Source organism: Bufo gargarizans, chromosome 2 (genome assembly GCF_014858855.1).
Source record: "Bufo gargarizans isolate SCDJY-AF-19 chromosome 2, ASM1485885v1, whole genome shotgun sequence".
In the NCBI taxonomy this organism is placed as follows: Eukaryota; Metazoa; Chordata; class Amphibia; order Anura; family Bufonidae; genus Bufo; species Bufo gargarizans.
In genome coordinates this window covers 350,241,244-350,268,033 of record NC_058081.1, presented here as the reverse complement: position 1 = coordinate 350,268,033, position 26,790 = coordinate 350,241,244, and the positions used below count along the sequence as shown (strand labels likewise).

Here is a 26,790-nt window from a genome sequence, read left to right as displayed (position 1 = left end):
TCTCTTGTCCCGTAAAGTGCTGATCTCTACTAAGGCTCAAGAAACAAGTTATAAAATCCTATCTCGGTGGTACAGGGTGCCCGCGCTTCTCCATAAGTAGTTTCCTACAGTGTTTGACCACTGCTGGAGATGTCACGCAGAAGAGGGAACTATGATCCATATTTGGTGGCAGTGTACGGTCTTGCATCCCTTCTGGAACTTTGTACATAAAACCATTAGGGGGGGGTGATGGGCATTTCTATACAAAACTCTCCTGAAACTCTTTTGCTGTTTATACTTGACCTAAACATTCCTGCATACAAGAATTCACTCCTGAAATACATGATTCAGGCAGCAAAAGCTGTCATTCCACGACATTGGAAATCTCCCTCCCCTTCACCAGAGGAGTGGTTCGAGGAAATCACATTATACCAAAGAATGGAGGACTTAATCAGTGTGACACGCCTATATTCCTCACGATTCCTGAAGACTTGGGGCCTACGGGACGCGTTCCGCGCTTTTCGGAGATGTTCGGAATACACAGATATGACGGTTTGCTCTTATCTCCCTACCCACATTGTCTTTTGTGTATCACTTATTATATTTGAGTTAATTTACCAGTTGTTATATTTTTTGGTCTACTTATTGTCCGTGCTGTTGCGTGGCTTATCATTCTTTGAGTACCATACGTTATACGTGCTCTTTCATAATGTATCTTCATTATAAGCCTGTATAATTTCCTTTTGAAAAGAATATGTTGCACTGAAAATCTTAATAAAAACGGATTGAGTAAAACGTCAATTTAGGCCCAAGTTTTTCATTGTCACAAGGGGTAACAAGAGAAAGTCACCACAATATTTGTCATCCTTTTTCTCCTGAACACAGCAACACCCCATATGTGGTTGTCGACTTCTGCATGGGCACACAGCAGAGCTTAGAACAGATGGAGCACAATATGGTTTTGGAGGGCAGATTTCACTGTAATAATTTTCAGGTGCTGTGTCACATTTGAAGTTACCCTGAGGAACCCCAAAATGTGACCCCATTTTGGAAAGTACACCCCTAAAATATTCATCTAGGGATGTAGTGAGAATTTTATTATTTTACGGTATTCATCTAGTGGTATAAATGAGAATTTATTTTTACATTTTGGAGTTTGTCTAATTTTCCAAATTATAATAATATAATGAAATGTGGAGTGTTAAAAAACTGTGGATTGCATAATAAATTAAAAATGGCCAAAAGTGCATAAAAGAAGTAAAAAAAAAATGTAACTTGATTAAATTAATAATCTAGGGAAGTATGGTAAATGCAGAAACACTGCTTAATTCAAAGTCCAGGCTTATCTGGACAAGTGTCATATTGATATATGGAATCCTGCCGTATCCCATTCTTGTAACAGACCCTACATCTCTTTTGGGCTCTGCTTTTTTCCGCAGTAGGAGGCCCCTCTGATGGGAAATATTGCCCTGGGATAATTCTGCTGTCATGACTAGATGGCGCTATCCCACTGCTATCCTGTCGCTGCTCTCCAAATATTACATTTTTAATTATTTGTTCTTGAAAATCAAGATATGGTCCTTGGTTCCCTGCTTTTTGGAACAAGACAAAAGAATTATACAAGGCTACTTGCATAAGGTGGGCTGCGAGTTTCTTATACCAAATGCGGGATTTCCTGACCGCGCTTTAGGGCTGCAGCATTTGGTCTGCAAGGTCCAACCCACCCATATATTTATTGTAATCCTGTATTCAGGTAGTATTTGTGCCCTGCACAGGAACAAAGCTGTTACTGTCTGGATGTATAGATCTCATTATGAGGACATCTTTTTTTGGCTCGATATTTTACAAGTAAGATGTCCCCACTGCAAAGGCTCTTTATTTCCCCAGACTGTGGGTATTAATTCTGGGTCAATAGCGCTAGTGCATGGCAAAGAGTCTCATCTGCGACTTTGCTGTTGCTCATCATCACTAGTGTTAGTTCGACAGAACTAGTCATGTCTCGTCATCACTAGTTTGACTATGACGAAATTTGAAACTGTTCTGTCTCGCTTGCACTTTCTGTATCAGAGCAGATACATTTTATTTCTATATATATATATATATATTTAAAAAAAAAAATAATAATAATAATATATATATATATATATATATATACACATACATACAGGGCTCGACAAATCCCAGGCGCCAGGTCGCCATGGCGACTAGGAATTTTGCCCTGGCGCCTGGGTATTCGCCTCTGCTTGAAAATAGGCCCCGCAGCCGGGCGCAGACACTGGAGGGTTAGGACCGCTAGCAAAATGAAACCTTTTTTTTTTTATCACTTGCGCGGCGCGCCCAGGTTCGGACTGCCACCCTGCCCGGACCCCTCAGCTTTCGGCTCCATCATGGTTTGGCCTCTCTCTCTCGCCATCTATCGGTCGCAGCGTGCGTCATCTCCAGGGCAGTTAAAAATGGCGAAGCCCTTACAGGAGCCCGGCCGATACTTATCATCCGAGCACGTGTGCCGGTCAGAGAGCCTCGGCGGGGAGAGAGGAGTTAGTGCAGGGGAGGCAGAGCGGGAGCACAGTTAGCGGCGCTGCACTCGCGGACAAGTGGAGGTAAGACAATCCGGCCGGCTCTGCTGCTGTAAATGAGGCGCTCTGCACTAAGTTTGTAATGTCTGCTTGCTACGGCCATGAACCCAGGGGGGAGCTGCACACCTGCTGCCATCATTAGGCCGGAGCTCCTGCTAGCCACAACTGGTGGCCATTCCTGCACCGTCCTCCATCCCTGCAGTTACCATTCGGCCACTTCTATAGTTCTGTCCCTTTCTGGGAAAGCTGGGTGACAGCCTGTACACCACACAGAAAGCCTGGTGGCAGCTCCTAGGAGAGCTGTGTGGTATACAGGCTGTCTGTCACCCAGCTTTCCTGGTCTCCTGAAGAGAATATATCTCCGTATAGGAACATTTAGATACGATATCATATGATTTACCCATTCAGGAGTCTTGGAAAGCCGGGTTGCAGCTCCTATGAGAACTAAGAATGCTGAATGGCCAAATCATCTGATGACTTCTCTATATGTTCCCATACTGAGAGATGTTCTCCTCAGGAAAGCTGGGTGACAGGCTGTATACCACACAGTTCTCCTAGGAGTTGCCATAAGACCCCAAAATGGCTAAATCATCTGATATATCAAACTCAATTTATATCAAACTCTACATGTAGCGTGTGGATTTGCTGTGGAATTCAGTTACACGTGGTAAAATCATATATGACCACGGTGCAGATTTGAATTGTGCACAGTAGGTTCATTTCCGTGTGGATTTTATGAAATGTGAGGATATTTGGTAAAATTTTATCCATTTTGCTGGTATTGGCTGCAATACGCTGTGGATTTCATAGCTGCAGTTCTATGAGATGAATGAGTCCGGACCAAACATCCTGGGGAAGGGATCTCAGTTCAGTCAGCTGCAGCGCAGGGATTATACACAGTGACGTCACAGCGCAGGGATTATACACACAGTGACGTCACAGCGCAGGGATTATACATACAGTGACGTCAGAGCGCAGAGATTACACACACAGTGACGTCATAGCACACTGATAATAAACAATGCCCATGTTGTTTGGGTCTAGACTTCTTTATATGTTAATTTAAGAGGTGTTATTTTTGTCGCTGAAAAAAAAAGGCTTTATAAAAGGTAAAAAAAAAAAACGGCTCCTAGCTTTTTTAGCTGGCTCCTAGATTCCAAGGAAATTTGTCAAGCCCTGTATATATATATAGCAAAGAAAAAAGTTAGCACTCCAAATTGTGATGAAAAAATGTGGACGGTTTATTCACCCATCTAGCAGCAACGTTTCAGCTCTCTCTTTGGAGCCAATGTCCAGTCTCCAAAGAGAGAAACAGAGAAGAAACAGCCCTAACAGAAACAGCCCTAACACTAACCTCAACTATTTCAAGCTACCTACTGAAATATATACTTCACAATTTTATTTAAAAAAAAAACACTGAAGTTCTGTGGGGAGAAAAGGTGATTGGAGGATGTGGGGTCAGGGGAACAGTGTGTGTGGGGTGTTTTTTTGCTTGGGTGAACTTTTTTTTTCCCTGCTGGCAAGTAGGACGTGCTGCGATAGGTCACTCAGATCTGAGTGACCAAACACAGCGATCAGGAATAAGGGACCGCTGTGATTGGTCCCCTGATGGGTGTCCGGACAGCTCTGCTGCTCTGTTAAGATACCAGTGTCACCGTATACTTGAGATGACACTTTCATTTACTGACGTACTGTGCACGTCATGATGTGGTAACTAACACCACATCATGACGTACATAGTACGTCATTCATCACTAAGGGGTTAAACAGCAGCATATATCATTGTCTTGAAAAATGGTCTCTCAGGGTTTCCGTCAGTTTGACACCAAGAATAGTGCTGCATGTTGCACTGGTCTTGCCGAATATGTTGGCAATATATAAGCAACAGGAAATGAATGAATCGAATATTTTGGTTAATTAAAGGGGTTGTTCACCCCCTTTCAGGCAGACCTACAGCATGACTAAACCTGCAGATGGAATCATACTTACCTGATCCCCACCACTGGGTTCCGGCTCCTTCGCACCCCTGGCATCGCTGCAAATATCCGCTCTCCCCTCGTCAACATCCAATGACTGGCAACAGTGGTAACGTGTCCCTTTGGATCACATGATGCATGGGGAACGCATAAGGCTAGCTTAAGACAAACATATTAATTCTGGGAGGACATGCTTCTTGTGTCAGAGCTATTTTTTGGCCTGAATGCTGTGTCTGTGAAGTGAACTCATAACATTATAATGATTTATAATGTTGCGAATTTCAGTCTCACCGATGATCTACTGAACTTTGTTGATCAGCGGTGACACTGGAATTCACAACATTATAATGTTTCCAGGTTACTTCACAGGTTTAGTGTCCAGGCTGGGAATAGCGCTCACACAAGGAGTGTGTTTCCCGGAATGAACACCCCTGTCTATAATTAGCCTTTGTATGATTTCCTTCATAAGTCCAGCCACACTGGGGGGGTCTGCCCGAAAGGTTCTGACCTGATGGAGGAGAGATGTGTGTGGGAGTTTGCTATAAAAACACTGCAAATGTATAGTTATTGCTATTATTTCTACCATTTGTATTTACAGAAACACAGCCTTGTCCAGCTAAGCAGGAGGAATCTGACAAAGAGGATCAAACTGATATAATGGAGAACAGCTCAGATCCCCAGGTAACACTGAAAGCAGATGAAGAGGAAAATTGACTAGAGAAATATACTAATGTTGTCTTATGACCATATAGTAAAGAGGCTTTCCTTCACGGACATTTATGGAATATCCACAGAATATGCTGTAAATATTGAAATAGGTAGAGGCTCACCCCACCCATACATCTATACTAAATTCCTACTTGCTTCCCATAGGCTTTAAAGGCACTGGTTCTTATGTGCAGCAACATCTCGTGGCTGGATGTGGCCATCTCCACCTGAGGAACACAATTCACCCCTTTTAAAGACTAATTTTTAATATTAAAACAACAAACTTGTAAGCCCATGGAGCGGCATGTCTGCTGCTCCATTCATACTGGGAGAACAGGCCCATGTTCCCGTGCTTGGTGGGGGCCCCAGCAGTTAGACCCCTGCTGCTCAGACACTTATCCATTAATTATAGCATAAAATGTAGTGGGAAGCAGTAGAAACAATTTCAAATGGGGTGTAATTTAAAAAAAACAACAAAAAACCGCAATTCTTCCACCGTTTTGCAAGTTTTGTTCCCACGGCAAAACTGGTCATGCCCTTCATTCTCTGGGTCAGTACGATCACAAACAATGTCTCATATATGTATAGGTTTTTTATGTCTAACTAGTGTAAAAAAATATAATTAAACTTTCATTAAAAAAAAAGTATATATTTTTTTTTACATCACCATATTCTGACCCCCATAACTTTTATATACTTAGGTCTACTGAGCTGTTTAGGGGCTCATTTTTTGCAGGACAATCCGTAGTTTTTATTGATACCATTTTGGAGTGTGCCTGACTTTTTTTTAAATCACATTTTATTGCATTTTTTTGAGTAAGAGAAGCAATGAAAAATGTCAAACTGGCCATTTTTGCCCTTTTTTCCGTTACGCCATTCGCCATATTGGAATTTTTAAAAAATATTATAATAGTATGTACGTTTTCGGTCGCGGTGATACCCATGATTTTTATATTTATTGTTATTAATTAAGGTATTTTTTTATTATACGGAAAGGAGATTGTTTTAAACTTTCATAATGTTTTAATTTTTTTTATTTTGTAAAAAAAAAAACATTTTTGGGGATAATTTCGAAGCTCATCTATGAGCCTATAAATAATGTTTTTTTTTTTGTTGTTTTTTTTTGTACTATCAGGGATTTTTAAAATGGGGTTTGGACTGAAAATTGCTCATTTCTTATCCTGGGCTGCTATTGGGCAAATGGTTCTCATCTGCCGACACATTCTATGTTTCTATCTGGTGACCAAAATAGGAATTGCAGTGTGAACACTATCAGCCACGTCAGCGAGGCTCATAGTGTTCAGCGCAACTACCAGTGCCCTCATTGGCCACAGCGGGTGTCGGTAGGAAACCCAGAAGTGCGAGCTTTAGGGGTTTTGCGCATTTAGATGGCGCAATCTCACTTGATCATGGCATCTAAAGCCTTTAATTACTACGATCGGCATTATTGCCAGTCACAGTAATTAGCTGCAGGTCTCTGCTGTTTGAAACAGCACAGACTTGCCGGCCATGACGTTCGCTGCATGTGCGATCCAGTGCCAAAGGGTTAAAGAATCCCCTATCCTGTCTTAAAGGGACAACCTCTGTAAAGATTTTTTTATTATAGGCTTTATATAGCTTATCTAGCACCTGTCAGAAATTCATGCTGTGTTAAGAGGTTCTCTGGGAGTGATTAAAAATGGCCACCAGCAACCTGTTCTGGAATATGAGTAGGGCTAGTGGCCTACCCAGGGCTGCCTGGGGGGATGAGGGTCAGAGCTGCACTACACACTATTCTTTTTAATTTTTATGAAAAAATCAGTTTTGAAGCAGTATTACATGAAGGTGTCGGTGTATAAAGGAAAGTGCAGTGGATTCTCTTCGTACATGTCTGTGTGTATAAAGTGCTGCGTGGCATTCTGATAATTTGTTGGGTATCTGGTTTCAGAAACTATATGGGTATTGGGTTAGTATGATTTTTTTAATTTAATTTAAGTTTTATTTTGGCATGTCAAAACTGAGAAACTTGCTTTGGCTGCCTGAGGTGCACAATGTTCAAACACCTGTGGCTGCTCACAGACACATTCTTGCAACTTTGTATCAAAGCGTATTTTTTTCCTTAAAAGTGTCACCCAAGCAGAAATTAATATGGTCCACGTTTCTTAAAAATAAAAGTTAAGTTGTCAAGACTTACAGTCATATGTCATAAAAACACCAGAACTGGAAAGCCCAAATATCTGGTTAGCAGTCTATAAAATACAGGGATTACAGTCCTTGAAAAGAAAGGGACCTCCAAAACCTATATATTTCCTGAAAGCAGACAACCTGATAATTGCAGTTGTCTTGACAGACTGTTGACAACCATGTCCACCTTCATCTAAATGTGTGACAAACAGGAATCATTTTTAAAAAAAATGCATCAAAACAAACATTTGTACCTAAAATGCACATCCAAGCAGGAGCTTGCGCATAAAAACAATGTAAATGTAATATATTAAGGGGTGAAAATATATACAGAACACATATACTTTAACGAGCGCTCATCCTCTTAAAAACACTAGAATTGAAGCCATGTATCTTCATGGAACGTTACAGCAAACAGTGATTATTAACGAAAATTGCACAAAAATTCTAATTTGCGACTAAGATGTGTACTCTAACAGAGACCTTTTGCAAATAAAATACAGTCTACAAAAAAGATGTAAGATATGAGGAGTTCATACATACCACACTCAGTGCTGCATGTAGTGTATAATCCCCCCCCCCCCCCCATATAAACTGTAATTTTAATTAACACTGATAAATTCCTGAACCTAATGCATTAGCTAAAGCCAGGTTTAGACAGGTATAATATGGGTCTTTATTACTCAGGTATTATGGACTCAACTCCTGAACCTCCTGTAGTTAATCAGAGAATGAGTCCGAGTGCCATACCAACTGTTCTGTTAGGTCCGGGAGTTGTATCCATATTATGGCCACAAAAAGCCACTGCATTACACCCCTCTGAAATGCATTTGAATAGTGTTCTTTTAAAAATAACCAAAAAACTACAGTAATTGAAACAATCATTTAGCGTGAGCGTGTCAAAAATGTGTTAGATATTTCTCTGTGTGTGATAGTTATTGCTATTACTGCAGCATCTAACAGGTATCGCTAGAGAAGCAGCCTGCGTATTTTACACTATTGATTGGCTGTGGACTGGATATGGACATTGTAAAATTAATTGATATTTGTGTGTTGCCTTTGCTTCAGCATATTTGGTGCTGTGGTTCTAATGCTGGTAAACATCTGGGCCATGGTATCCATAAATGGCCTAACTAGGCACAGAGTGGAGATTAGATGAGCAAGCATTCATCTTCTCATTCTTTTTCTGGAAAAAAGACCACCCAAGTTTGCGTTGTGAATAATAAGTGATGGGGGTTAATAACATGCACAGAAGTCCATGTTATCTTCCCCTTGTACACATGTACAAGAGACATGTTATGCCGGTGCCGCTTGTCAGCACTGCCCACCCTTCTCCTCCTTGGCTGGCTGACGTCTCAACTGGAAAAGGGGGGGCTGCTTTCTCCTGCTATATCTTGGGCTGTGTACAGGGCCGTCTTTAATATTGATTGGACCCTGGGCAAAAATTTACTTTGGCCCCCTGGATCCCGCCTTCCCACACCTTAGCAGGCAATCACGCCCTCCAGCACAACACACACACAAAAAATCCACACATCTGGTAGAGTACAGTGAATGACTGTAAATACTTCCATTCCTGAAGACTCCAGCGGCTCAGGATCAGTGTTCTGGGCAGCTGGGCTCAGGCTGGAAGTGGGCACCGCTCTGCAGGAAGGAGACCAGAGCTCGGCTCACCCTAGTGTTACAGTGCACCCCAGCACCCCACAGTATGTAGTATAGCACCCTATAGTATACAGCACCACACAGTATGCAGTATAGCACCCCACACTATACAGTACCCCACAGTATATAGTAGAGCAGTATAGCTGCCCACAGTATACAGCACCCCACAGTATACAACACCTCACAGTATACAACACCTCACTGTATACAGCATCCCAAACTATACACGATACAGCCCCCCACACTATACAGTACAGCAGTATAGCACTCCACACTATACCACACCCACAGTTTACAGTATACAGACCCCCACAGTATACAGTACAGCAGTATAGCACTCCACAATATACAGGCCCCCCACACTATACAGGCCCCCCCACAGTATACAGGCCCCCCACACAGTATATAGCCCCCCCACACAGTATATAGCCCCCCCCACACAGTATACAGCCCCCCCACACAGTATACAACCCCCCCACACAGTATACAGCCCCACCACACAGTATACAGCCCACCCCACAGTATACAGGCCCCCACACAGTATACAGACCCCCACACAGTATGCAGCCCCCCCCCCACACAGTATACAGCCCACCACACAGTATACAGGCCCCCCACAGTATACAGCCCACACAGTATACAGCCCACCACACAGTATACAGTCCCACACAATATACAGCCCCCCACAATATACAGCCCCCCCACAGTATACAGGCCCCCACATAGTATACAGCACCCCACTATACAGTAGTTTACAGTATATTAACATAACAGCCCCTGTCACCTTTTTTCTGATGTAATCTTCACACAAAAAAGCTCCACAGTTAACTTCTGCAACACTCCTGCTAGGACCTGTGATGACCTCATAGCCATGTGACCAGTAATTGCTAGGTTACTGGTCACATGGTGATGATGTCATTAAGGTCCTAGATCACAACGTTAAAGTACACAGACAGCTTGACACCCGGGGCAGTAGCTAGCAGGGCTCAAGAGGCAGCTGCCTTGGGCCCCCCAGGAGCAACTGGGCCCGGGGCAGCTGCCCCTTTTGCCCCTTGGTAAAGACGGCCCTGGCTGTGTAACTCAGCTTTAGAGGGATTCTTTCAGAAAGATTACGCGTATCGACCTGATTACATGTTTTTGGAGGTCTTCTATAGCATGTCAGAAATATACCAGTATGTAACTTATGATTGCTGTGGTTTTGTTTAAACATTTCTTTTTTTTAGACAGTATAGGCAAATCACTTGTGAAAAAAGCCCAAGGGGCTGTCCTAATCTAGCTGTCAGCTTTATTTATTTTTTAAGCTGATGCGTGCACAGTTCTTTCCATGAGACTAATGCCAGCACAGGGATGGGAGACTGTGTGGGCGCTTAGGGGACAAGTAAAAGCGCTCATGCAAGATTATAGTGCGGCTTCAAAATGATGTTTGTGGAACTAGAAGGGGACTTGAGGATGAGGGGAGGTCCTGGACTCGCTCGGAATAGGCTTGGCTGGGCTCCACTGATGGTTAGGACAGCCCTATGGGCTCTGTTCACAGATGGTTTGCATACATATAAAATAATTTTTTCACACTAGTGTTTTAGTTTTCCGGTATTGAGATCCATCAATGGGGACAAAACTGAACTGAACAGAACGGAAGGCTCCAAAATGCATTCCGTTCCATTTAGTTGCGTTACCATACCGGAGAGCAAACCGCAACATGTTGTAGTTTTTTTTTTTGTCTTGGGATGCAGAGCAAGACGTATCCGGCATTACCCTCAATGGGGATGGATCCGTTTTCTCGTGCATGGCATTGGGAGACACAGCACCATGGGTATATGTCCAACTACCACTAGGAGGCACTAGACACAAAAAGTGTTGGCTCCTCCCAGGTGGGCTATTCCCTCTCCACAGGCACGAGGCTATTCAGTTTTAGTCTAGTGTCCGTAGGAGGCAGACCTGTCCTGCTTTTTTGCAGGTCCTGCTGTCCTCGGTGTTTCCCACCGTTATACCTGCTGCAGGCTGGGGCTCCATCGTGCTCCACTTTAGTTGCCCCCCCCACTGCGGGCGCATACTTCAGTACCATCGCCAGTCACCCAGTCCCCACAGACTGCATCCGCAGTGGCTTGCCGGCATTCCCACGGTTCCCGTGTTGAGTCTGCCGAAGGGGTGACCCTGCGGCGCCCGAAGACATTGGATGGTGAGTATATCGGATGGTGAGTATACTCCCCTGTCCCTGTGTCCCTGCCCCAGGGTTAGGTTCCCTCCTGTGGCCAGGGGGATGGGATCCACTTTAGCTGGGGGTCCTGGGGAGCCTCCATCTTCCTCCAAGCCAACCCCCCCCCCCCCCCCCCCCTTTTTCTTGGTGGGGGGGTTATATTCTTGTTTCCCCTCCCTTCTCTCCCCCCTTGCTTGGTTTTTTTCTCTCCTCCCTGGCCACACAGTCTTCTACCTGGCCTTCCCCGCTACTTTAGTCCCCGGCTTCTGCCGGGACTAGGCCTCCTCTTCTATGGCCCGTTCCCGGCTCCCTGGTGCTCCGTTTGCCCTGATCCGCCTATCCCCAGGTGTCGCTTCTCCCCCCCTACCCTCCTCACCTATTTTTATGGGTCTGGAGGGCCCTCTGATCGCCCCGCCCTCCTCGCTCCATTCCCAGGTGCCTCATAAATCGAGGCCCCGGCTTTTGGGCCTGCTAGGCCGCGATCTTCCCGGCCCCTCCTCCTTGCTTCCCGGGCTTTCTGAGCCCCGCCCAGCCCTCGGGAGGGGCTATCTCCTCCACCCTTTCCTGGGCTAACGTGGGTTTTCTGTTGGAGGGGGTGGCTAACCCCTCCCCTCAATTGCTTCATTTCTCCTGCAGCCCTACTGACCACCTCTATTTGGGGAACAAGCTGCTGCAGCACCTCTTTGGAGAACAGGGCATCCGGGTCAAGATAAGACGGCCTCTGCTGGCTGCTTTATGAGCATCTCCTCTCCCAGCCTCTCCTCGGATAGCCACGTGTTTTCACGTGCGTCCGCTGTCTACGATGGCTGCCATGCGGTCAGCCTGTCCCTGCTTGTGTGCAGTACCTCTTCCCAGATCCCATCGTGTCCCCTGAACTATCCTTTTGTGTAGGTTCCCCATGAATGGGCTCCCTCCATGTCAATGCCATGGGAACCTTGTCTGACTCTTCCTGGCGGTGTCGCTGGACCGCTACCTACCCAAATTGCGGCCACCTCTGCCCTCCCAGGGTCCTACCTGCAGATGGGGCACGCTTAGTTAGGGGTACCTTCACCTGGGTTCGGCAAGGGGTAGCTCACAGTACACCCTCGGGTGGTCTCAACGGGGTCCCACCCCTCCTCGGCATCCTCGGATCCTCCCCAGGACAGGCCTGAGGCTGGTGACGAATCCTTTCCTGTCACCCCATCCGTTGCCTCTGGGGACACCTCTGCACCGATTCCCTCGGAACAGAGCATCAGGCAGTCTTTCTCCATACAGAAGCCCTCTGGGAGGTCAAGACTAACGTGCACGGAGGAACCTCTCCTACCCGGGGTTGGTATCCCCTCTAGTGGATTTTCGGATGGCGTTCCCCTGACTGCACAGGTATTCAACCGCACAGGTAAGGCAGCCGTCCCTGTGTTTAGCATACTGAGTCACATACGCTGTGTCTCTGGTACGTACGCCTTCTCCTTAACAGGGGGGTACCTGCATCACTGCCATAGGCTGTCCCTGACAAGCCTTCCTGGTTCCCCTATACCAGGGGCTATGCTCTACACATTTGGGAGTGTTTCCACGGGGTCCCCATCCTGGTGCTGGTGTTCGCCACTCTACCTCATTACAGGGGGTTCCTGTTCTAGGCAAGCGGTTAGCTCGGCAATCGCCTCCTGTAGGTTGGTGAGTTAAGAGTAATTATATCTTCTGTTTCCAGCCGCCTTGCCCCTTTTCATAGGTAGAGTACCTACACCTACTCCAGATGCTGAAGCCATTACTCCTGGCTGGCTCTATGGTGTTCCATACAGCACTATTTCTCCTTCCGGGCAAGATATACAGGCCGCTTTCAATTGCCGTAGCAATTGCACCTGTCTGTTCCCAGCCACTTTGCTCCCGTCATAGGTAGAGTACCTACACCATCTCCTGATGCTGTAGCCAATACCCCTGGCTGGCGCTATGGTGTTCCATGCGGCACTATTTCTCCCTTCCTGGCGAGATATACAGGCCACCTTTAATTGCCGTTGCAATTGCACCTGTCTGTTCCCAGCCATTTTGCTCCCTTCATAGGTAGAGTACCTACGCCATCTCCGATGCTGTAGCCGATATCCCTGGCGGGCTCTATTGTGTTCCATGCGGCAACATTTCTCCCTACGGGCGAGATATAGAGGCCCCTGTCCGGTTCAATTACACCTGTCTGTTCCCTGCCACCTTGATCCCTTAACAGGTAGAGTACCTGCACCATCTCCGGATGCTGTAGCCGTTCCTCCTGTCTGGCTTTATGGTGTACCATGTGGCATTTTCTCTCCCTTACAGGATGAGATATTGAGGCCTCCTCCAATTGCCGTGGCCATTGCACCTACCTCATCTTAGTGTGCACCAAACAGCCATCTTACTCCCTTCATAGGTAGAGTTCCTGTACCGTCTCTGATGCTGCAGCCGTTACACCTGTCTGGCTTCTATGGTGTACTATGCGGCCCTGTTTCTGTTGCCATTGCTCCTACCTGATTGTAGTGTGCACCTGTCTTGTTCTTTGTTGTACCGTGCGGCCCTATGGGTACCATTGTTAGTGCGGTTGCTGTTGCACCTCTCTGGTTCTAGGGTGCACCATGCGGCCACTTTGCTTCGATCTTAAATGTAGTACCTCTACCATCTCCAGATGCTGTACCCATTACACCTGTCTGGTCGTATCTCTGCGCTACACAGCCGTATTTCTACTTTACAGGTTGAGTACCTGTACCCTCCAAATGCTGTTGCATTCCCAGATGCTCTGGCTATGTTTCCACTCTCCTTAGACGGCAACATGCTGCCACCTTACCTATATTTTAGGCGTTTGTTTGTAGTACCCCAAGTGCTGGGCCCTATGGTGTAGTCTGTGGCCCAGACAGTTTCTGTATTACTGGGTGTTTTCTGCCCCCGGGTTCTAATCTGTGCTGCGGACGTTGGTTCCATCCGTTTGGTTCTTCCATACATGTGCCACTCCATTACTGTCGTGCTCATTGGTCTCCTTGTACCTCTCAAGGCACTGTCTGCACCAGGCCACCTTCGTTCAGCATGTGCATGGTTACCATATCTGGCAGGGGTGGGCCAGCCCAACCCCCACCTTATCGGTCTAGTGCTACTTCTGTAGCTCCAGTATATGACTGATCTGTCTGATCCGGCGGGTGGTCCTCATACAACCACGCTCCCTACTCCATGGCCAGGTGGTTGTTGGCCTTTGTGCTAGAGTTGCTCTTGCCATCTCTTTAAGGTACTACGGTATGCTGTGCTCCGCGTTACCCCATGTTATAGAGGAGTACTCGTGTTGTTTCCTATTACAGAGCGGCCCATTCCTGGTGAAGTACAGGGATCTCCACTGGATCTTCTACCTTGTTTGGACACGTAGCTGGTGAGCATCGGCCGCTGCAACGGTTTTCGGTCGTCGCTGGATGTCCTCCGCCACACGGGATCCTTCTGGGTCCACGGCATTTATCGACGCTGGACGTCCTCCCTGACGGGTCAAGGACAGGACCACTGAGCGCCACACACCTGTCTGGTAGGTGAATTTTCAGCTGACTGCTCTGGCATCAGACAGGGCCCCGTAGTACTTTCTCCCCCCTGGGAGTTTTCTGTATGCCGGTCGCAGCTGGTTTCTACATTTCTATGTAGGCTCCCCCGACTTTTTCATGGCGACTTCTGCATTCCTTATGCATATGGATGTCTGTCGTTTTGTGGTACATCCCGAGCTGCTGTACTTGCCCTCTCTGGGACAATGTATACAGTTTGCTAGTCACTATTCTTGGTATGGCTAGTTGTCCATGGCCAATGTCCCTTCCCCTATGGTGGTTTCTTTTCGCCTGTCCTGGATATTCTGTTTGAAATCTCTTTTTTATTAGATAAGCGAGTAAACAATCATCATGTCGCATGTAGCGCAGTACAGCGACCGTCACATCACAATGAAATCTAGGCATAAATCATCGAAGGTAGAACCTGACAATACAGGCTAGGGTGTGACAACCACTTTTCTAGGGCTAAAGGGCCCCTGAAATGATTGATCTTACAATGCTTCTGGATACATTCAACACATAACACATCAATAGGGAGGGAGAAAGGGAGTAACAAACCCAACAGTGTGTCGACCCAAGGATGGAGTTTATAATCTGCTCAGACATATCCATAAAGGTACTATTGTTTACAGATATCCATAAAGGTAATATTTTGTACTATACCAGAGGCATGGTATAGCATATCCGAACTATATCGCCATCAATGGACAGATTAGAGAGGAAAGAGAGAAGAGGTAAGTGGAAATGGAAGGGGTGTTGTCCAACTATTGTGAGAGGTGACCATCCACCAGCAATGCTAGTCAGATTCCCACAGTCGGGAATTGAGAAGGTTTGATCTATAGTCAAGCCATGGTTGCCAAACCTGCAGAAATCAATTTCTATTGTGATAAGCCCAACCTATCAGCTCCTCCATCTGACATATTTGATGGACCCTGTCGCGCCACATCCTCAGCGTTGGTGGATCAGCTGTTCTCCATTTAACTGGAATCAACAGCTTTGCAGCCATAAGTAAGTGAGTAGCTAAATTATTTTTCCCGGGTCGGAAATCGGAGGTGGGCATCCAAAGAAGTACTAGCGGAGCAGAGAGCTTCAAGGTCAATGTACAAATCATGTTAATGGCAGATTCTACATCCGCCCAGAAAGATTTGATGGCAGGACAGGACCACCAGATATGGGACATGGAACCAGTGGCAGCATGACATCTCCAGCAGAGATCCGTGGATAGCAGACGGATTTTAAAGAGGTACTCAGGGGTTCTATACCATCGCATCGCTGTTTTGACAGAATTTTCTTGGATTTTAATGCATTTGGAAAAACCGTGTGAGGATTTTTGAATCCAATTGCTTTCAGCATCATTGAACACAAGTTGAAGCTCTCTTCCCCACTCAGCGACCCAAGGTGGTGTGTTAGAGTCTCTCGCTTTTAGAATCTGCCTATATATGAGGGTAGTGCATTTATGGGGTAGGTGAGGGAGCAACACAAAATTCTCTAACCATGACGGGTCAGGCAGTGGGATATACTTAGATGACATAAATTGCTTACAGGCATTCTCAAAGTCGTTAATTTGGATAAAGTCTGTACCAAGAGCAGGAGCACCCGAGAGGGCAGTATAGAAATCGCATGAGGTCTGTATCCTCTTCATGTCTCCTACTCTGTGATGTGACATTGATAACCAGATGTCTGATGGAGACTGAATACGTGGAAATAATAATGTGGGGATGACTGAGATAGGGGCTAGTGGGGAAATCTTGTCCTGAGTGGAAGTTAACCCCGAGAACCTATGGCAATATTGAAGCATCGCTTTGGTAAGTACGCTTACAATTTTGATTTCCTCTCCTGCTCTCTCGGGTGCCCATAGCCTATGAAACAGCTCCCTACCCAACAATGCTAATTCAAGGTCGATATGCATACAGTGTGTCTCTTGTCTGGCAAGCTTAAGCCATCTTTCCAGGCTAATGGCCTGTATGTAGGTCAATAGGTCAGGGAGGGAAATACCCCCATATTTCTTCCTTCGGGAAAGAAGGCGGAAGGACATTCTGGGGCTCTTCTTGTCCCAAAGGTACCTGCTCATAATAGATTGTAGTTTATTGAGGAAGCTCATCGGTATTGAGATGGGCAAGGCTCTCAAGGTATAGAGAATCAACGGCAGGATATATGTGGTGAGTACATTTTTCCTGCCTAACCAGGTCAGGAATGGAGAGCTGCTCCTAGAGAGAATTGAGGTAACTTTGGCTAGCAGCGGGGGGAAATTAAAACTGAAGAGCAACTTGGGGTTCGCCGGGATCATCACTCCCAAATATTTTATCGCATGCGCTGGCCACTTAAATGGTGCAAGGGCTTTGACTTTAGTACGCAGGGCAGTAGGAAGGGAAATGCCAAGGGCCTCCGACTTATCAAAGTTAATCTTAAAATTGGAGATGACCCCAAAGGACTCAAAAACCTGCATAACCTCCGGCAACGCCTGTTCCGGATTAGATAGAAAGAGCAGCAGGTCATCCGCAAAGGCGGCCATCTTGTGGACGAAGTTACCTAGTTTCACCCCTTTAATCGTGGAAGATTGGTGGAATTTAAGCAGAAGTGTCTCTAGGGTGAGGACAAATAAGGTGGGGGATAATGGACAACCTTGGCGGGTGCCATTTCTAATTTGGAAGGCGTTCGATAGGGTGCCGTTGACTAGTATTCTCGCTGATGGTGCAGAGTAAAGTGTAAAAATAGCACTGATAAAGTCCTCTGGGAAACCAAAAGCTTGTAATACTTTACCCATGTAGGCCCAGCTGACCCTATCGAACGCCTTTTCCGCATCAGTGCCTAGAAGCACGAGGGGAGAATTAGATTTGATGGAGTGGGTAATCGTATGTATAACTCTACTGATGTTATGCCTGCCCTCTCTACCTGAAACAAATCCTACTTGTTCTTCACCCACAAGCCCAGGAAGCAACACCGACATCCTGCTGTTAAGCAATTTAGCCCACCACTTCAGGTCGGTATTCAGGAGCGAGATTGGCCTGTAACTTCCACATGCCTCTTTATCCTTCCCTTCTTTATGTATAATCGTGATGTGTGCTTCCTGAGCCTGTGGGGTCAGAGAGCCACCCCTAAGGAGGAGATTACAAGCTGAAGCAAAGTGAGGTACCAATATGTCTTTATATTTTTTATAATAAGAAATTGGAAAGCCGTCAGGCCCAGGGCTCCTACCTGAAGGGATGGACATAAGTACCTTTTCCACCTCTTCTAATGTGAACAGCTGAAGTATCCTATGTATGTCCTCCACGGCTAACCTTGGGATGTTGATGGAGCTGAGAAACTCGGATGAACGAGCCTCAATTTGCTGGTCAGTGAGGGGTACCGGGAGGTTATATAAGTTCGAGTAAAAGGAGCAAAACTCCTGGGCTATCGCCGGGGTATTGATGAGTCGGAGGCCCGAAGCAGATTTGATGGCCTGAATAAAGGATTTGTTCCTTTGGTTTTTAATAAGGTTGGAGACTAATTTAGAACCTCTGTTTCCATGAAGATATTGTTTGAAGCGTAACGTCTTCAAGGCCCTAGCCGCTCTAATGTTCAAAAGGTCAATAACCTTAAGCCTTAGACACTTAAGTAGATCTGTTGAAGGAGGGAGTCTAGTTGTTTCTGTCTCCTTTTCTTGGCACTAGAGCCTAGACTAATGAGCTCCCCTCTGATTACAACCTTATGAGCCTCCCACAATGACGTCTCCCTAGTAAGTTCGCTAGTGTTCTCTAAGAAGTAATTAATGAGGCACTGTTCAATGGCCTTTTTATGGGATTCCTCCTCTAGGAGCGTCTCATTTAATCTCCAGACCCAGGTTCTCGGAGGCAGCTCATTGAATCTCACCCTCACACTCACCGGCGCATGTTCGGAAATGGTTATGTTACCGATCTTGGCCTCAGTAACCGAGGACAGTAGGTGATTTGCAAAGAAAATGTAATCTAAGCGCTGATATGAATTGTGCGTCAGTGAGTGGAAAGTGAAATCTTTTCCCTCAGGATGGAGGATGCGCCAGACATCCGAGATCCCCAAGTCCCTTAGAGTAATAAGTAATTTCCTCAGCTGCCTACTTGAGGTGGGGCGACCTGTAGAGGTCGAGTCTATAGAAGGATCGAGTGTAAGATTAAGATCCCCTCCCAGAATGAGGAATCCCTCCTTAAATGTTTTTAAGGCCTCCAGGGTGTGAAGCAACCAGGTGACCTGCCTACTATTTGGGGCGTATAGGTTGGCTATAGTGAACATAGTGTTTGCAACTTTGCCTTTTAAGAAAAGAAAACGGCCATCAGGATCCGCTAGTTTGGTCTCCAGGGTAAAGGGGAAATTCTGTCCTAGGGCTATAGAAACGCCTCTGGCAGCCGAGGAATAAGAGGCATGATGCCAGACGGGGAAAATTTTATTTTCTGTTTTGGGTATATGTAGGTGTCTAAAATGGGTCTCCTGCAAAAGGACTAAGTCCGCTCCTTCTCTTCGAAGTGTATGGTATATTTGGCTCCTTTTCTGTGGCGTGTTCATGCCATTCACATTGAGGGATAATCCCTTTATATCAGACATGGTGAAAATGATCGGAACTAAGCAGTAAAGCTATGTGACCAGGAGAGGGCGACACAGGGTAACAATAAAACAACGAATATGAACACAACATTTAAAGAAGGGATTAAAGGTAAGTGCTATATAGGTTACAATTACCTAGAGGGTAAGGACCCTGGCGGGGGAAAACTAGCGTGTAGACACCCCAGAGCCAGAGCCCACACCCCAGCCCAAACGCAAAGAATAAGTATAGACAGTGGATTTGTATGAACCCTGATCAAAACACAGACAGCCGGTTCTATATCCTAGATAGCAACCAGATGGTGGCTCAAGGACAGGTAAGGGTAGAGGGAAAAAGGCAAACTGAAAGGAGAAAGAGAGGAAAGAGGCAAGGACAAACAAAAAATTGTAAAGTATTCCAATGGCCCTTGTATCAGCATGGCATAATGAAGAAACAAGCATAAGAGGCATTGGCGCAAAAATATAGTAATCGGGCAAAGGGCATAAGACCTGAGTCCTGTGAAGCTGGAACGCAGCAACAGTGGAGACCCTTAACGATAGGCTCCGGTGGTCCGGAACAATGCGAAATCCCAGGAAAATTCTCACAGGAGCAGGTTAGGTAATTATTTTCTTCGGGGACTTCTTCTTTTGCGCTAAGCGCCAGCCCTCAGACTGTGACAGGCCAGGAAGTTCTGTAGCTGGATCGCAAGGGAGCCATGACTGGATATCGAGAGCTTCTGTGCCCAGGGCTTCCCAAATAGGTGGCAGATCTTCTGGGAGTCTCACTGTGAATTGTTTACCTCCTATGGCGGTGCTAAGGCCAAACGGGAACAGCCATCTGACAGGTAGCTTCTTTTCTCTAAGCATCGATGTCAGTGGGCGCAGATTTCTGCGCTTAGCTAACGTGCTAGCCGCCAGGTCTTGGAATAGAAGCACTTTATGGCCGTCTAAGGAGGCATCCCCCTTCTCCCTTGCTGCTCTCAGGACAGCAGAGGTATCTAGAAAGTTCATGAGGGCGCAGACCACATCTCTAGGCGGCTCACCTGCGGGCGGCTTTGGTCTGAGCGCTCTGTGCGCTCTTTCTATCACGATGGCGGCGGCCTATTCTTCTCCTACAAGAGAGGCAAATATACCGCGCACGGTGCCTGTCAGGTCCTCTGCTTGAACCGACTCAGGTATGCCCCTCAGGCGGACGTTTTTCCTCCGACCTCTATTTTCCTGGTCTTCCAGGTTAAGGAAAGCTGTATTAATCATTTTAGATACCATCTTCAGATGGTCTTGAACTCCTGCTTCCCGTTGAATCATTTGGTCGTGGCTTTCCTCCAGGCTTTCCACTCGGTGGCCAAGCTGTAGAAACTCGGCCTTAATGTCCGATAGTTCCCTCATGACCGGAGTAAGGGCCTGGGCCAGAGACTGCTGGAGAAAGCTACGGGTGAGAGGTAGGGAGTCCGACTCACTTTTGCTGTAAGTTTCGGCATCAGAGCTGTCTGCGTCCGAATCGGCTCCTTCCCGCTCAGAGAGGTTATGCGCGTCACGCGCCATCTTGCCTCTCTCGGGATGCGTCGTAGATCTCCTGTTAAGGAACTTATTCATTCCCCCTGGGTTTTCTTTGTCTTCAAAGTGGCCCCGGAGGCATTGTCTTTGTCTCTGAGAGTTTTCCCCATCTTGAGATCAGTTTCCACTGAATAAAGCTAAAGTATCTGGGCTAGTGGTGTGGAGCTCTTGTGCAGACGACCTACACCATGGCTAGCTGGCTCCGCCCCCCTCCTGGATATTCTGGCTTGCGTTGTCTTCTGGTGGTTCAGCTCCTGGTTCCTTGTGAGCCCATACTGGGTACTCCTTTCTGGAGTCCCTGTCCCCGTTCATTTGAGGTCCTCTTGGGATTCGTGTCTCTTTTCCCATCCTCCTACGTCAAGTACCTGGTATTGGGTGGTTTAGTGCTACGGTTTGCAATTCCACATATGGTCTCCTTCGGGAGGGACCTCCTCCTGTTGTAGAACCTTTCCTCCTTAGCCTGTTTGGAGAACTCTCCTTCTACTCTCATGTCTCTCAGTCCAGTGTGTCCCTGCTGAGATTGCCTGGGCCTGTATCTGGTTCCTTTTTTCCATGATACTTCACATGCCCAGAGTTTCCTCTGGTCTTACTCTTCACAGTGATATCTTGTTTTCAGAGGCTTGTGCCTCGTCTCCTGTTTTTGGGACGCATGTGTTATCGTTCTCTTTTCCTGGCCTTTACCTACAACCCCCTCCTTCTCCAAGGGTTGGCGGTTTCCTCTAGCAGCCTTGGGTTTTCACCTTTTAATGGGGCGCTTTGCTTCATCACCTGGCCTCGTGGTGAGGGGAGACCTGCTCTCTTCACATGTGAGCCTTGCTATGGCTTCCCTCACTCGTTTGGTTTCCAGTGCTTCCCTGTTTCCTTTCTCCCCTGACCTGTCAGGGGATGGCCACAGGTTTTTTGGGTCTGAGACAATGTAGAGCGTTGGGTAGTTCTAACAAAAAAAAACTGTCCTCATTTTTTCTCCAGCCCTTGGTTGCGCTCGGTGTTCCCTTTTGCCACCTTCTTGCATTTGAGTTTTTCTTCCAGGCATTTGTCCTGGGGTGCTGGCAGTCTTCACTGCTTCTTCTGAGGTTTTCTTCCTTGTTATGGAACCTCTTGCCCATTCCGTGTTTTTTCCTGTTGGGTCACATGGTTCTCCTGCACCTGTATGCCCAACCAGTGGCGTGTCTCTTCTTTTCCCACCCTCAGGGACTGCTTTGGGACGTCCCATGGTGCTGTCCCCCCCAATGCCATGCACAAGAAAATTGGATTTTTTGTACTCACCGTAAAATCCTTTTCTCGTGGTAGGCATTGGGGGACACAGATCCCTGGTCTCTTGATCTTTCCCGGTACGGGAGTTGTTGGTTCCTTGCTTTTCTTCTTTCTCCTACTGCTTTTGGTACAAACTGAATAGCCTCGTGCCTGTGGAGAGGGTATAGCCCACCTGGGAGGAGCCTACACTTTTTCTGTCTAGTGCCTCCTAGTGGTAGTTGGACATATACCCATGGTGCTGTGTCCCCCAATGCCTACTACGAGAAAAGGATTTTACGGTGAGTACAAAAAATCCATTTTTCTCTGCCACAATAGAAAACGGATCCGTCCTCTATTGACTTTCAAATTGACATTGCAATGTTAAAGATAATACAAACGGATCCGTTCATAATGAATGCAGATGGTTGTATTATCAGTAACGGAAGCGTTTTTGCTGAACCCTGCCAGGTCCAGTGAAAACGCTAGCGTGAAAGTAGCCTAAGATAAATCCCAAATTAAATAGTGTTGGGAAAGAAGGCTGTAGATATGTGCAACTTTCACTAAGATCCCTTTCTGAGGGCACCAACTCACCACTTAAGAAGGCTAGGGCCTCGATCTTGGTATTGAATTAAAGGGGTTATCCAAATTCTAAAAGATCCACTCCAGGCCCCTGATATACATAATACTTCCTGCTCTCCGGCACCCACGTCGCTCCGGATCCCTGGATGACTGCTGCGTCTCCCCCTGGTGGCTGGTCACAGTCGTGACCTGCTATTGGCTGCCCTCATCCCTGCCCTGTTGCCGGATGTTTTGATCCACACGACGGGGAGATGCAGCGGCGGCCATGCAGGGTGCCGGGAAGCAGATAAGTATAATGTATATGAAGGGCCCGGCATTGGGGGACTCTTTTAGAATTTGAATAACCCCTTTAAAAGCTGAGTTTGTCTTCTTTAAAACAAGGCTTGGCTTGCATCTTTGGTTGTTACACAGCCTGAGGTCCAGCGTCAGTATCATGGAAATATGAGATACTTCCTTGGGTGCTGAATTGCAGCGCAACAACATATAAGATATGCCTTTTGCAGGGAAAGGGTTAAAGAGGTTGTCGAAGTTAAAAATAAAAATGCCAAATGGCAGGGAACAGGTCAAAATAATTAAGCCGAACTCTGCTGAGTCTGATTGGTGATGAAAAAAGAGGTCCTCCCCAGAGGCCTGGGAGTGGCAGGGAGGTTCCCTCTACTGATATTATGATACATGTGTCATTCCCCAAATTACAAATCTGTTCTATCCCGACAGGATGTGCAGCTGAAAAGCTTGAAAAAAGTATGAAAGAAAGAATGCAACAAACTACATAAATGAAAATGAACCCGGTGAACACATTTTTAGTGAAATCATTCTTTCTAGGTCATTGATTGGGAAATCTAGTCTGATAAAGTTATTTTTTAAATATTTTTCACCACCCCGTGTTTCCATGGTGATCACATACTTCCAAGTCGATTAAATAAAGCACAGTTAATTCTTTGAAAAGAATTGGGTTAAAAGTTTGTCATTCTCACCTTTTTTGTGTTTCGGTCTAGACATTTGTGGGGGGTTTTTAAATTTCAAAACACAAACCTCCGCATATTATAAATGTGTGAAATCAAATTGTAAGTAACTTCCAAAGAGGACTTGTCACATCTCCTGACATCTATTTTAGTAACTACTTACATTCCCCATGTAATAACAATGCTGGAACATTTTTTCATATAACTTTGTTGTGTCCTTCCTCTATTATTCCTACTATTCATCCTTCAGTGATTGATAGCATTCCCTGTGTAAGGGTCCATTCACACATCCGCAATTCTGTTCCATTTTTGCGGAACGGGATTGCGGACCCGTTCATTTCTATGGGGCAGCCCGATGTGCTGCCCGGACACGGAATTGCGGACCTGCACTTCGGGGTCCGCAATTGAAAAAAATAGAACATGTCCTATTCTTGTCCACAATTGCGGACAAGAACAGGCATATTGGCAATGTGCGGTCCGCAAAATGCAGACGTGTGAATGGACCCTAAGTATGTACGGTATAGATATCTGTTAGTCATTGATAGTTGTATGTGGGGGAGGTATTATCATTCATTGATAGCATTCCCTGTCTGTGTATACAGAGATAGCTGTCAGTCATTGATAGGCGCACACATAGGAGGTGTTATCAGTGAGTGATAGCATTCTCTGCATAAGGGCTCATGCACACGACCATATGTATTTTAAGGTCTGCAAAAAACGGATCCGCAAAAAATGCAGATGACGTCCGTGTGCATTACGTATTTTGCAGAACGGAACAGCTGGACCCTAATAGAACAGTACTATCCTTGTCCTATTAAAAAGAATGGTTCTGCATATGGTCCGCAAAAAAAAGGAACGGACACAGAAAGAAAATGCGTTCGTATGCATGAGCCTTAAGTATGTATACATAGATAGCTGTCAGTCACTGATAACTGTGCACAGGGAGGTGTTATCAGTGATTTATAGTATTCTCTGTATAAGTGTGTATACATAGATAGCTGTCAGTCACTGATAACTTTACACAGGAAGGTGTTATCAGTGATTGATAGTATTCTCTGTGTACGTTTATATACATAGATAGCTGTCAGTCACTGATAACTGTACACGGAGAAGTGTTACCAGTGATTGATAGCATTCTCTGTGTAAGTGTGTATACAGAGATAGCTGTCAGTCACTGATAACTGTACACAGAGAAGTGTTATCAGTGATTGATAGCATTCTCTGTGTAAGCGTGTATACATAGCTGTCAGTCACAAATCGATGTACACTGTGGGGGTATTATCAGTGATTGATAGAATTATCTGTGTGTATATACTTTTTTTTTTAATTAAGTAATTTTTATTAACATTTTAATAATACAAACATAAGGCCCCAACCCCCCAAACCATCATTATAATGCCCTCCATCTTCCATAGCTTCAACATTCGGTTACACCATCACAACCGCATGATAATTACACAGGCACAAGCCCCTTCCCTACAACAATCCCACAAAATATTGATAGAAAAGCTGTGATCTTATAATTGGAATATACATTCGCTATCGGACATAACCTCCCCACTTTACATTACATAGCGTAGAAACATTCCATGCCTCCTGTAAGAAATCGCCAATCACCGAGCCATATATGTACAATATGCGATAGTACCCTCACACTAATCCCAGACGGTATCTCTGAAGTTCCCTGGACGCCAGCCCGGGGGCATCAATCCAAGGAGTCCAGAGCTTTTCAAATTTGGCCATGGCACCCCTCTTCCTAAAGACCCCTCGTTCCAAATTAAGTAACCAATTAATCTTGGCTATAAATTCGGTTTTACTAGGACTACCCTCGTCCAGCCAGTGTTGAGCAATCAGCTTACGAGCCATATACAACATTCTGGCCACTGCTATCTTCCTGGGTTAAGTGATTGGCAAGTTCTCCACATACCCCAATACACATACAAATGGAGTCCCATCCAGCGTAACTTCATACAGAGAATTAATGAGATGCAGCACCGCGCGTCAAAAACCTTCCAGTGCCGAGCATGACCACAGAATGTGCAGCATACCCGCATCCTCCCCGCATCGCGGGCATTTGGAGTCCAACCGAAGTCCAATATTAAACAGAAACTGAGGAGTTCTATAAACCCTATGTATTAGATATAGGTGCGACAGCCTATGGGCCTCGCTGAGAGAGAGCTGCGGAATCCTCTCCAATATCTCCTGCCACTGGGTTTCCTCTAACGGCCCCATCTCCGCTTCCCATTTTAGTAGTCAAAGTATTTTATTATTTAAGTATAATAATAAAGTAAAGCATACAGCACAAATAGTTTAACTGTGATACACTCGCAGGTGAGCACAGTCATATAAGAGGGAGCTGAGACATTTTCCAGCAAATAAGTGCACAAATAATATATAAATAATATAGTTCTTAAGGAAAGAAAAAACAAAATAACAACAACAACATTTCCTCAATGTATACCAATAGGGAAAGAGAAGAGTTGAATAAGGGAAGCTTTCACCCTGTTGTATCGGGGAAGATCAGGAAGAGGACATGTATGTGGAGGACTTCCACAGACCCCACGTCTTTTCATATTTCTTTGCGTTACACAGTGTATTACTGGAAGCAGAGGCCATAATCCGTTCATACAGACATGTTTTATTAACCCTTTGGGATACCTCAAGGATGGTGGGTGGATGGGGAGACTTCCACTTTGAAGTGATAGCCAGCTTGGCGGCTGAGAGGAGAATATGGCACACTATACCCCTGTGTGAATTGGGAATATCCGTGATATCAATCATCAATAAGGCTAGGGAGGGGGATGGAGAGCTCCATGTAGCTCCTGAAACGGAAAGCTGGGAAATCATGGAGAAGACTTCAGCCCAAAAAGGCTTAACCATTGGACAGTCCCATAAGATATGAAACAGCGTGCCTCTTTCACCACAGTTCCTCCAGCACATAGGAGAGACCGACGGATAAATGGTATGTAGCCTTTCAGGGGTGAAGTACCACCTTAAGGCGGTCTTCACAAATGATTCATATTGAGTTACACAAGTTATATTCTTTGAGACGTATTGAAAAGCCGATCGCCACTGAGACAGTGAATATTCAGACCTCAAATCTTTTTCCCAGGAGAGCAGCGGTGCGGATTTGTGAAACTCGTCTTTGCTATTAAGTAGGGAGTATAG

General features: G+C 45.8%; 1 protein-coding gene across 2 annotated transcripts in view; it reads left to right on the top strand.

Annotated features, from left to right (window-relative positions):
• Positions 1-26,790, top strand: part of UIMC1 (ubiquitin interaction motif containing 1) — a 143,260-nt gene that overhangs the window by 61,284 nt on the left and 55,186 nt on the right. For both annotated transcript variants that reach the window (XM_044280699.1, XM_044280700.1), the window contains exon 6: positions 5,130-5,212. In XM_044280699.1, the coding sequence (XP_044136634.1) occupies positions 5,130-5,212 (83 nt within the window). The remainder of the gene's footprint in view (positions 1-5,129; positions 5,213-26,790) is intronic.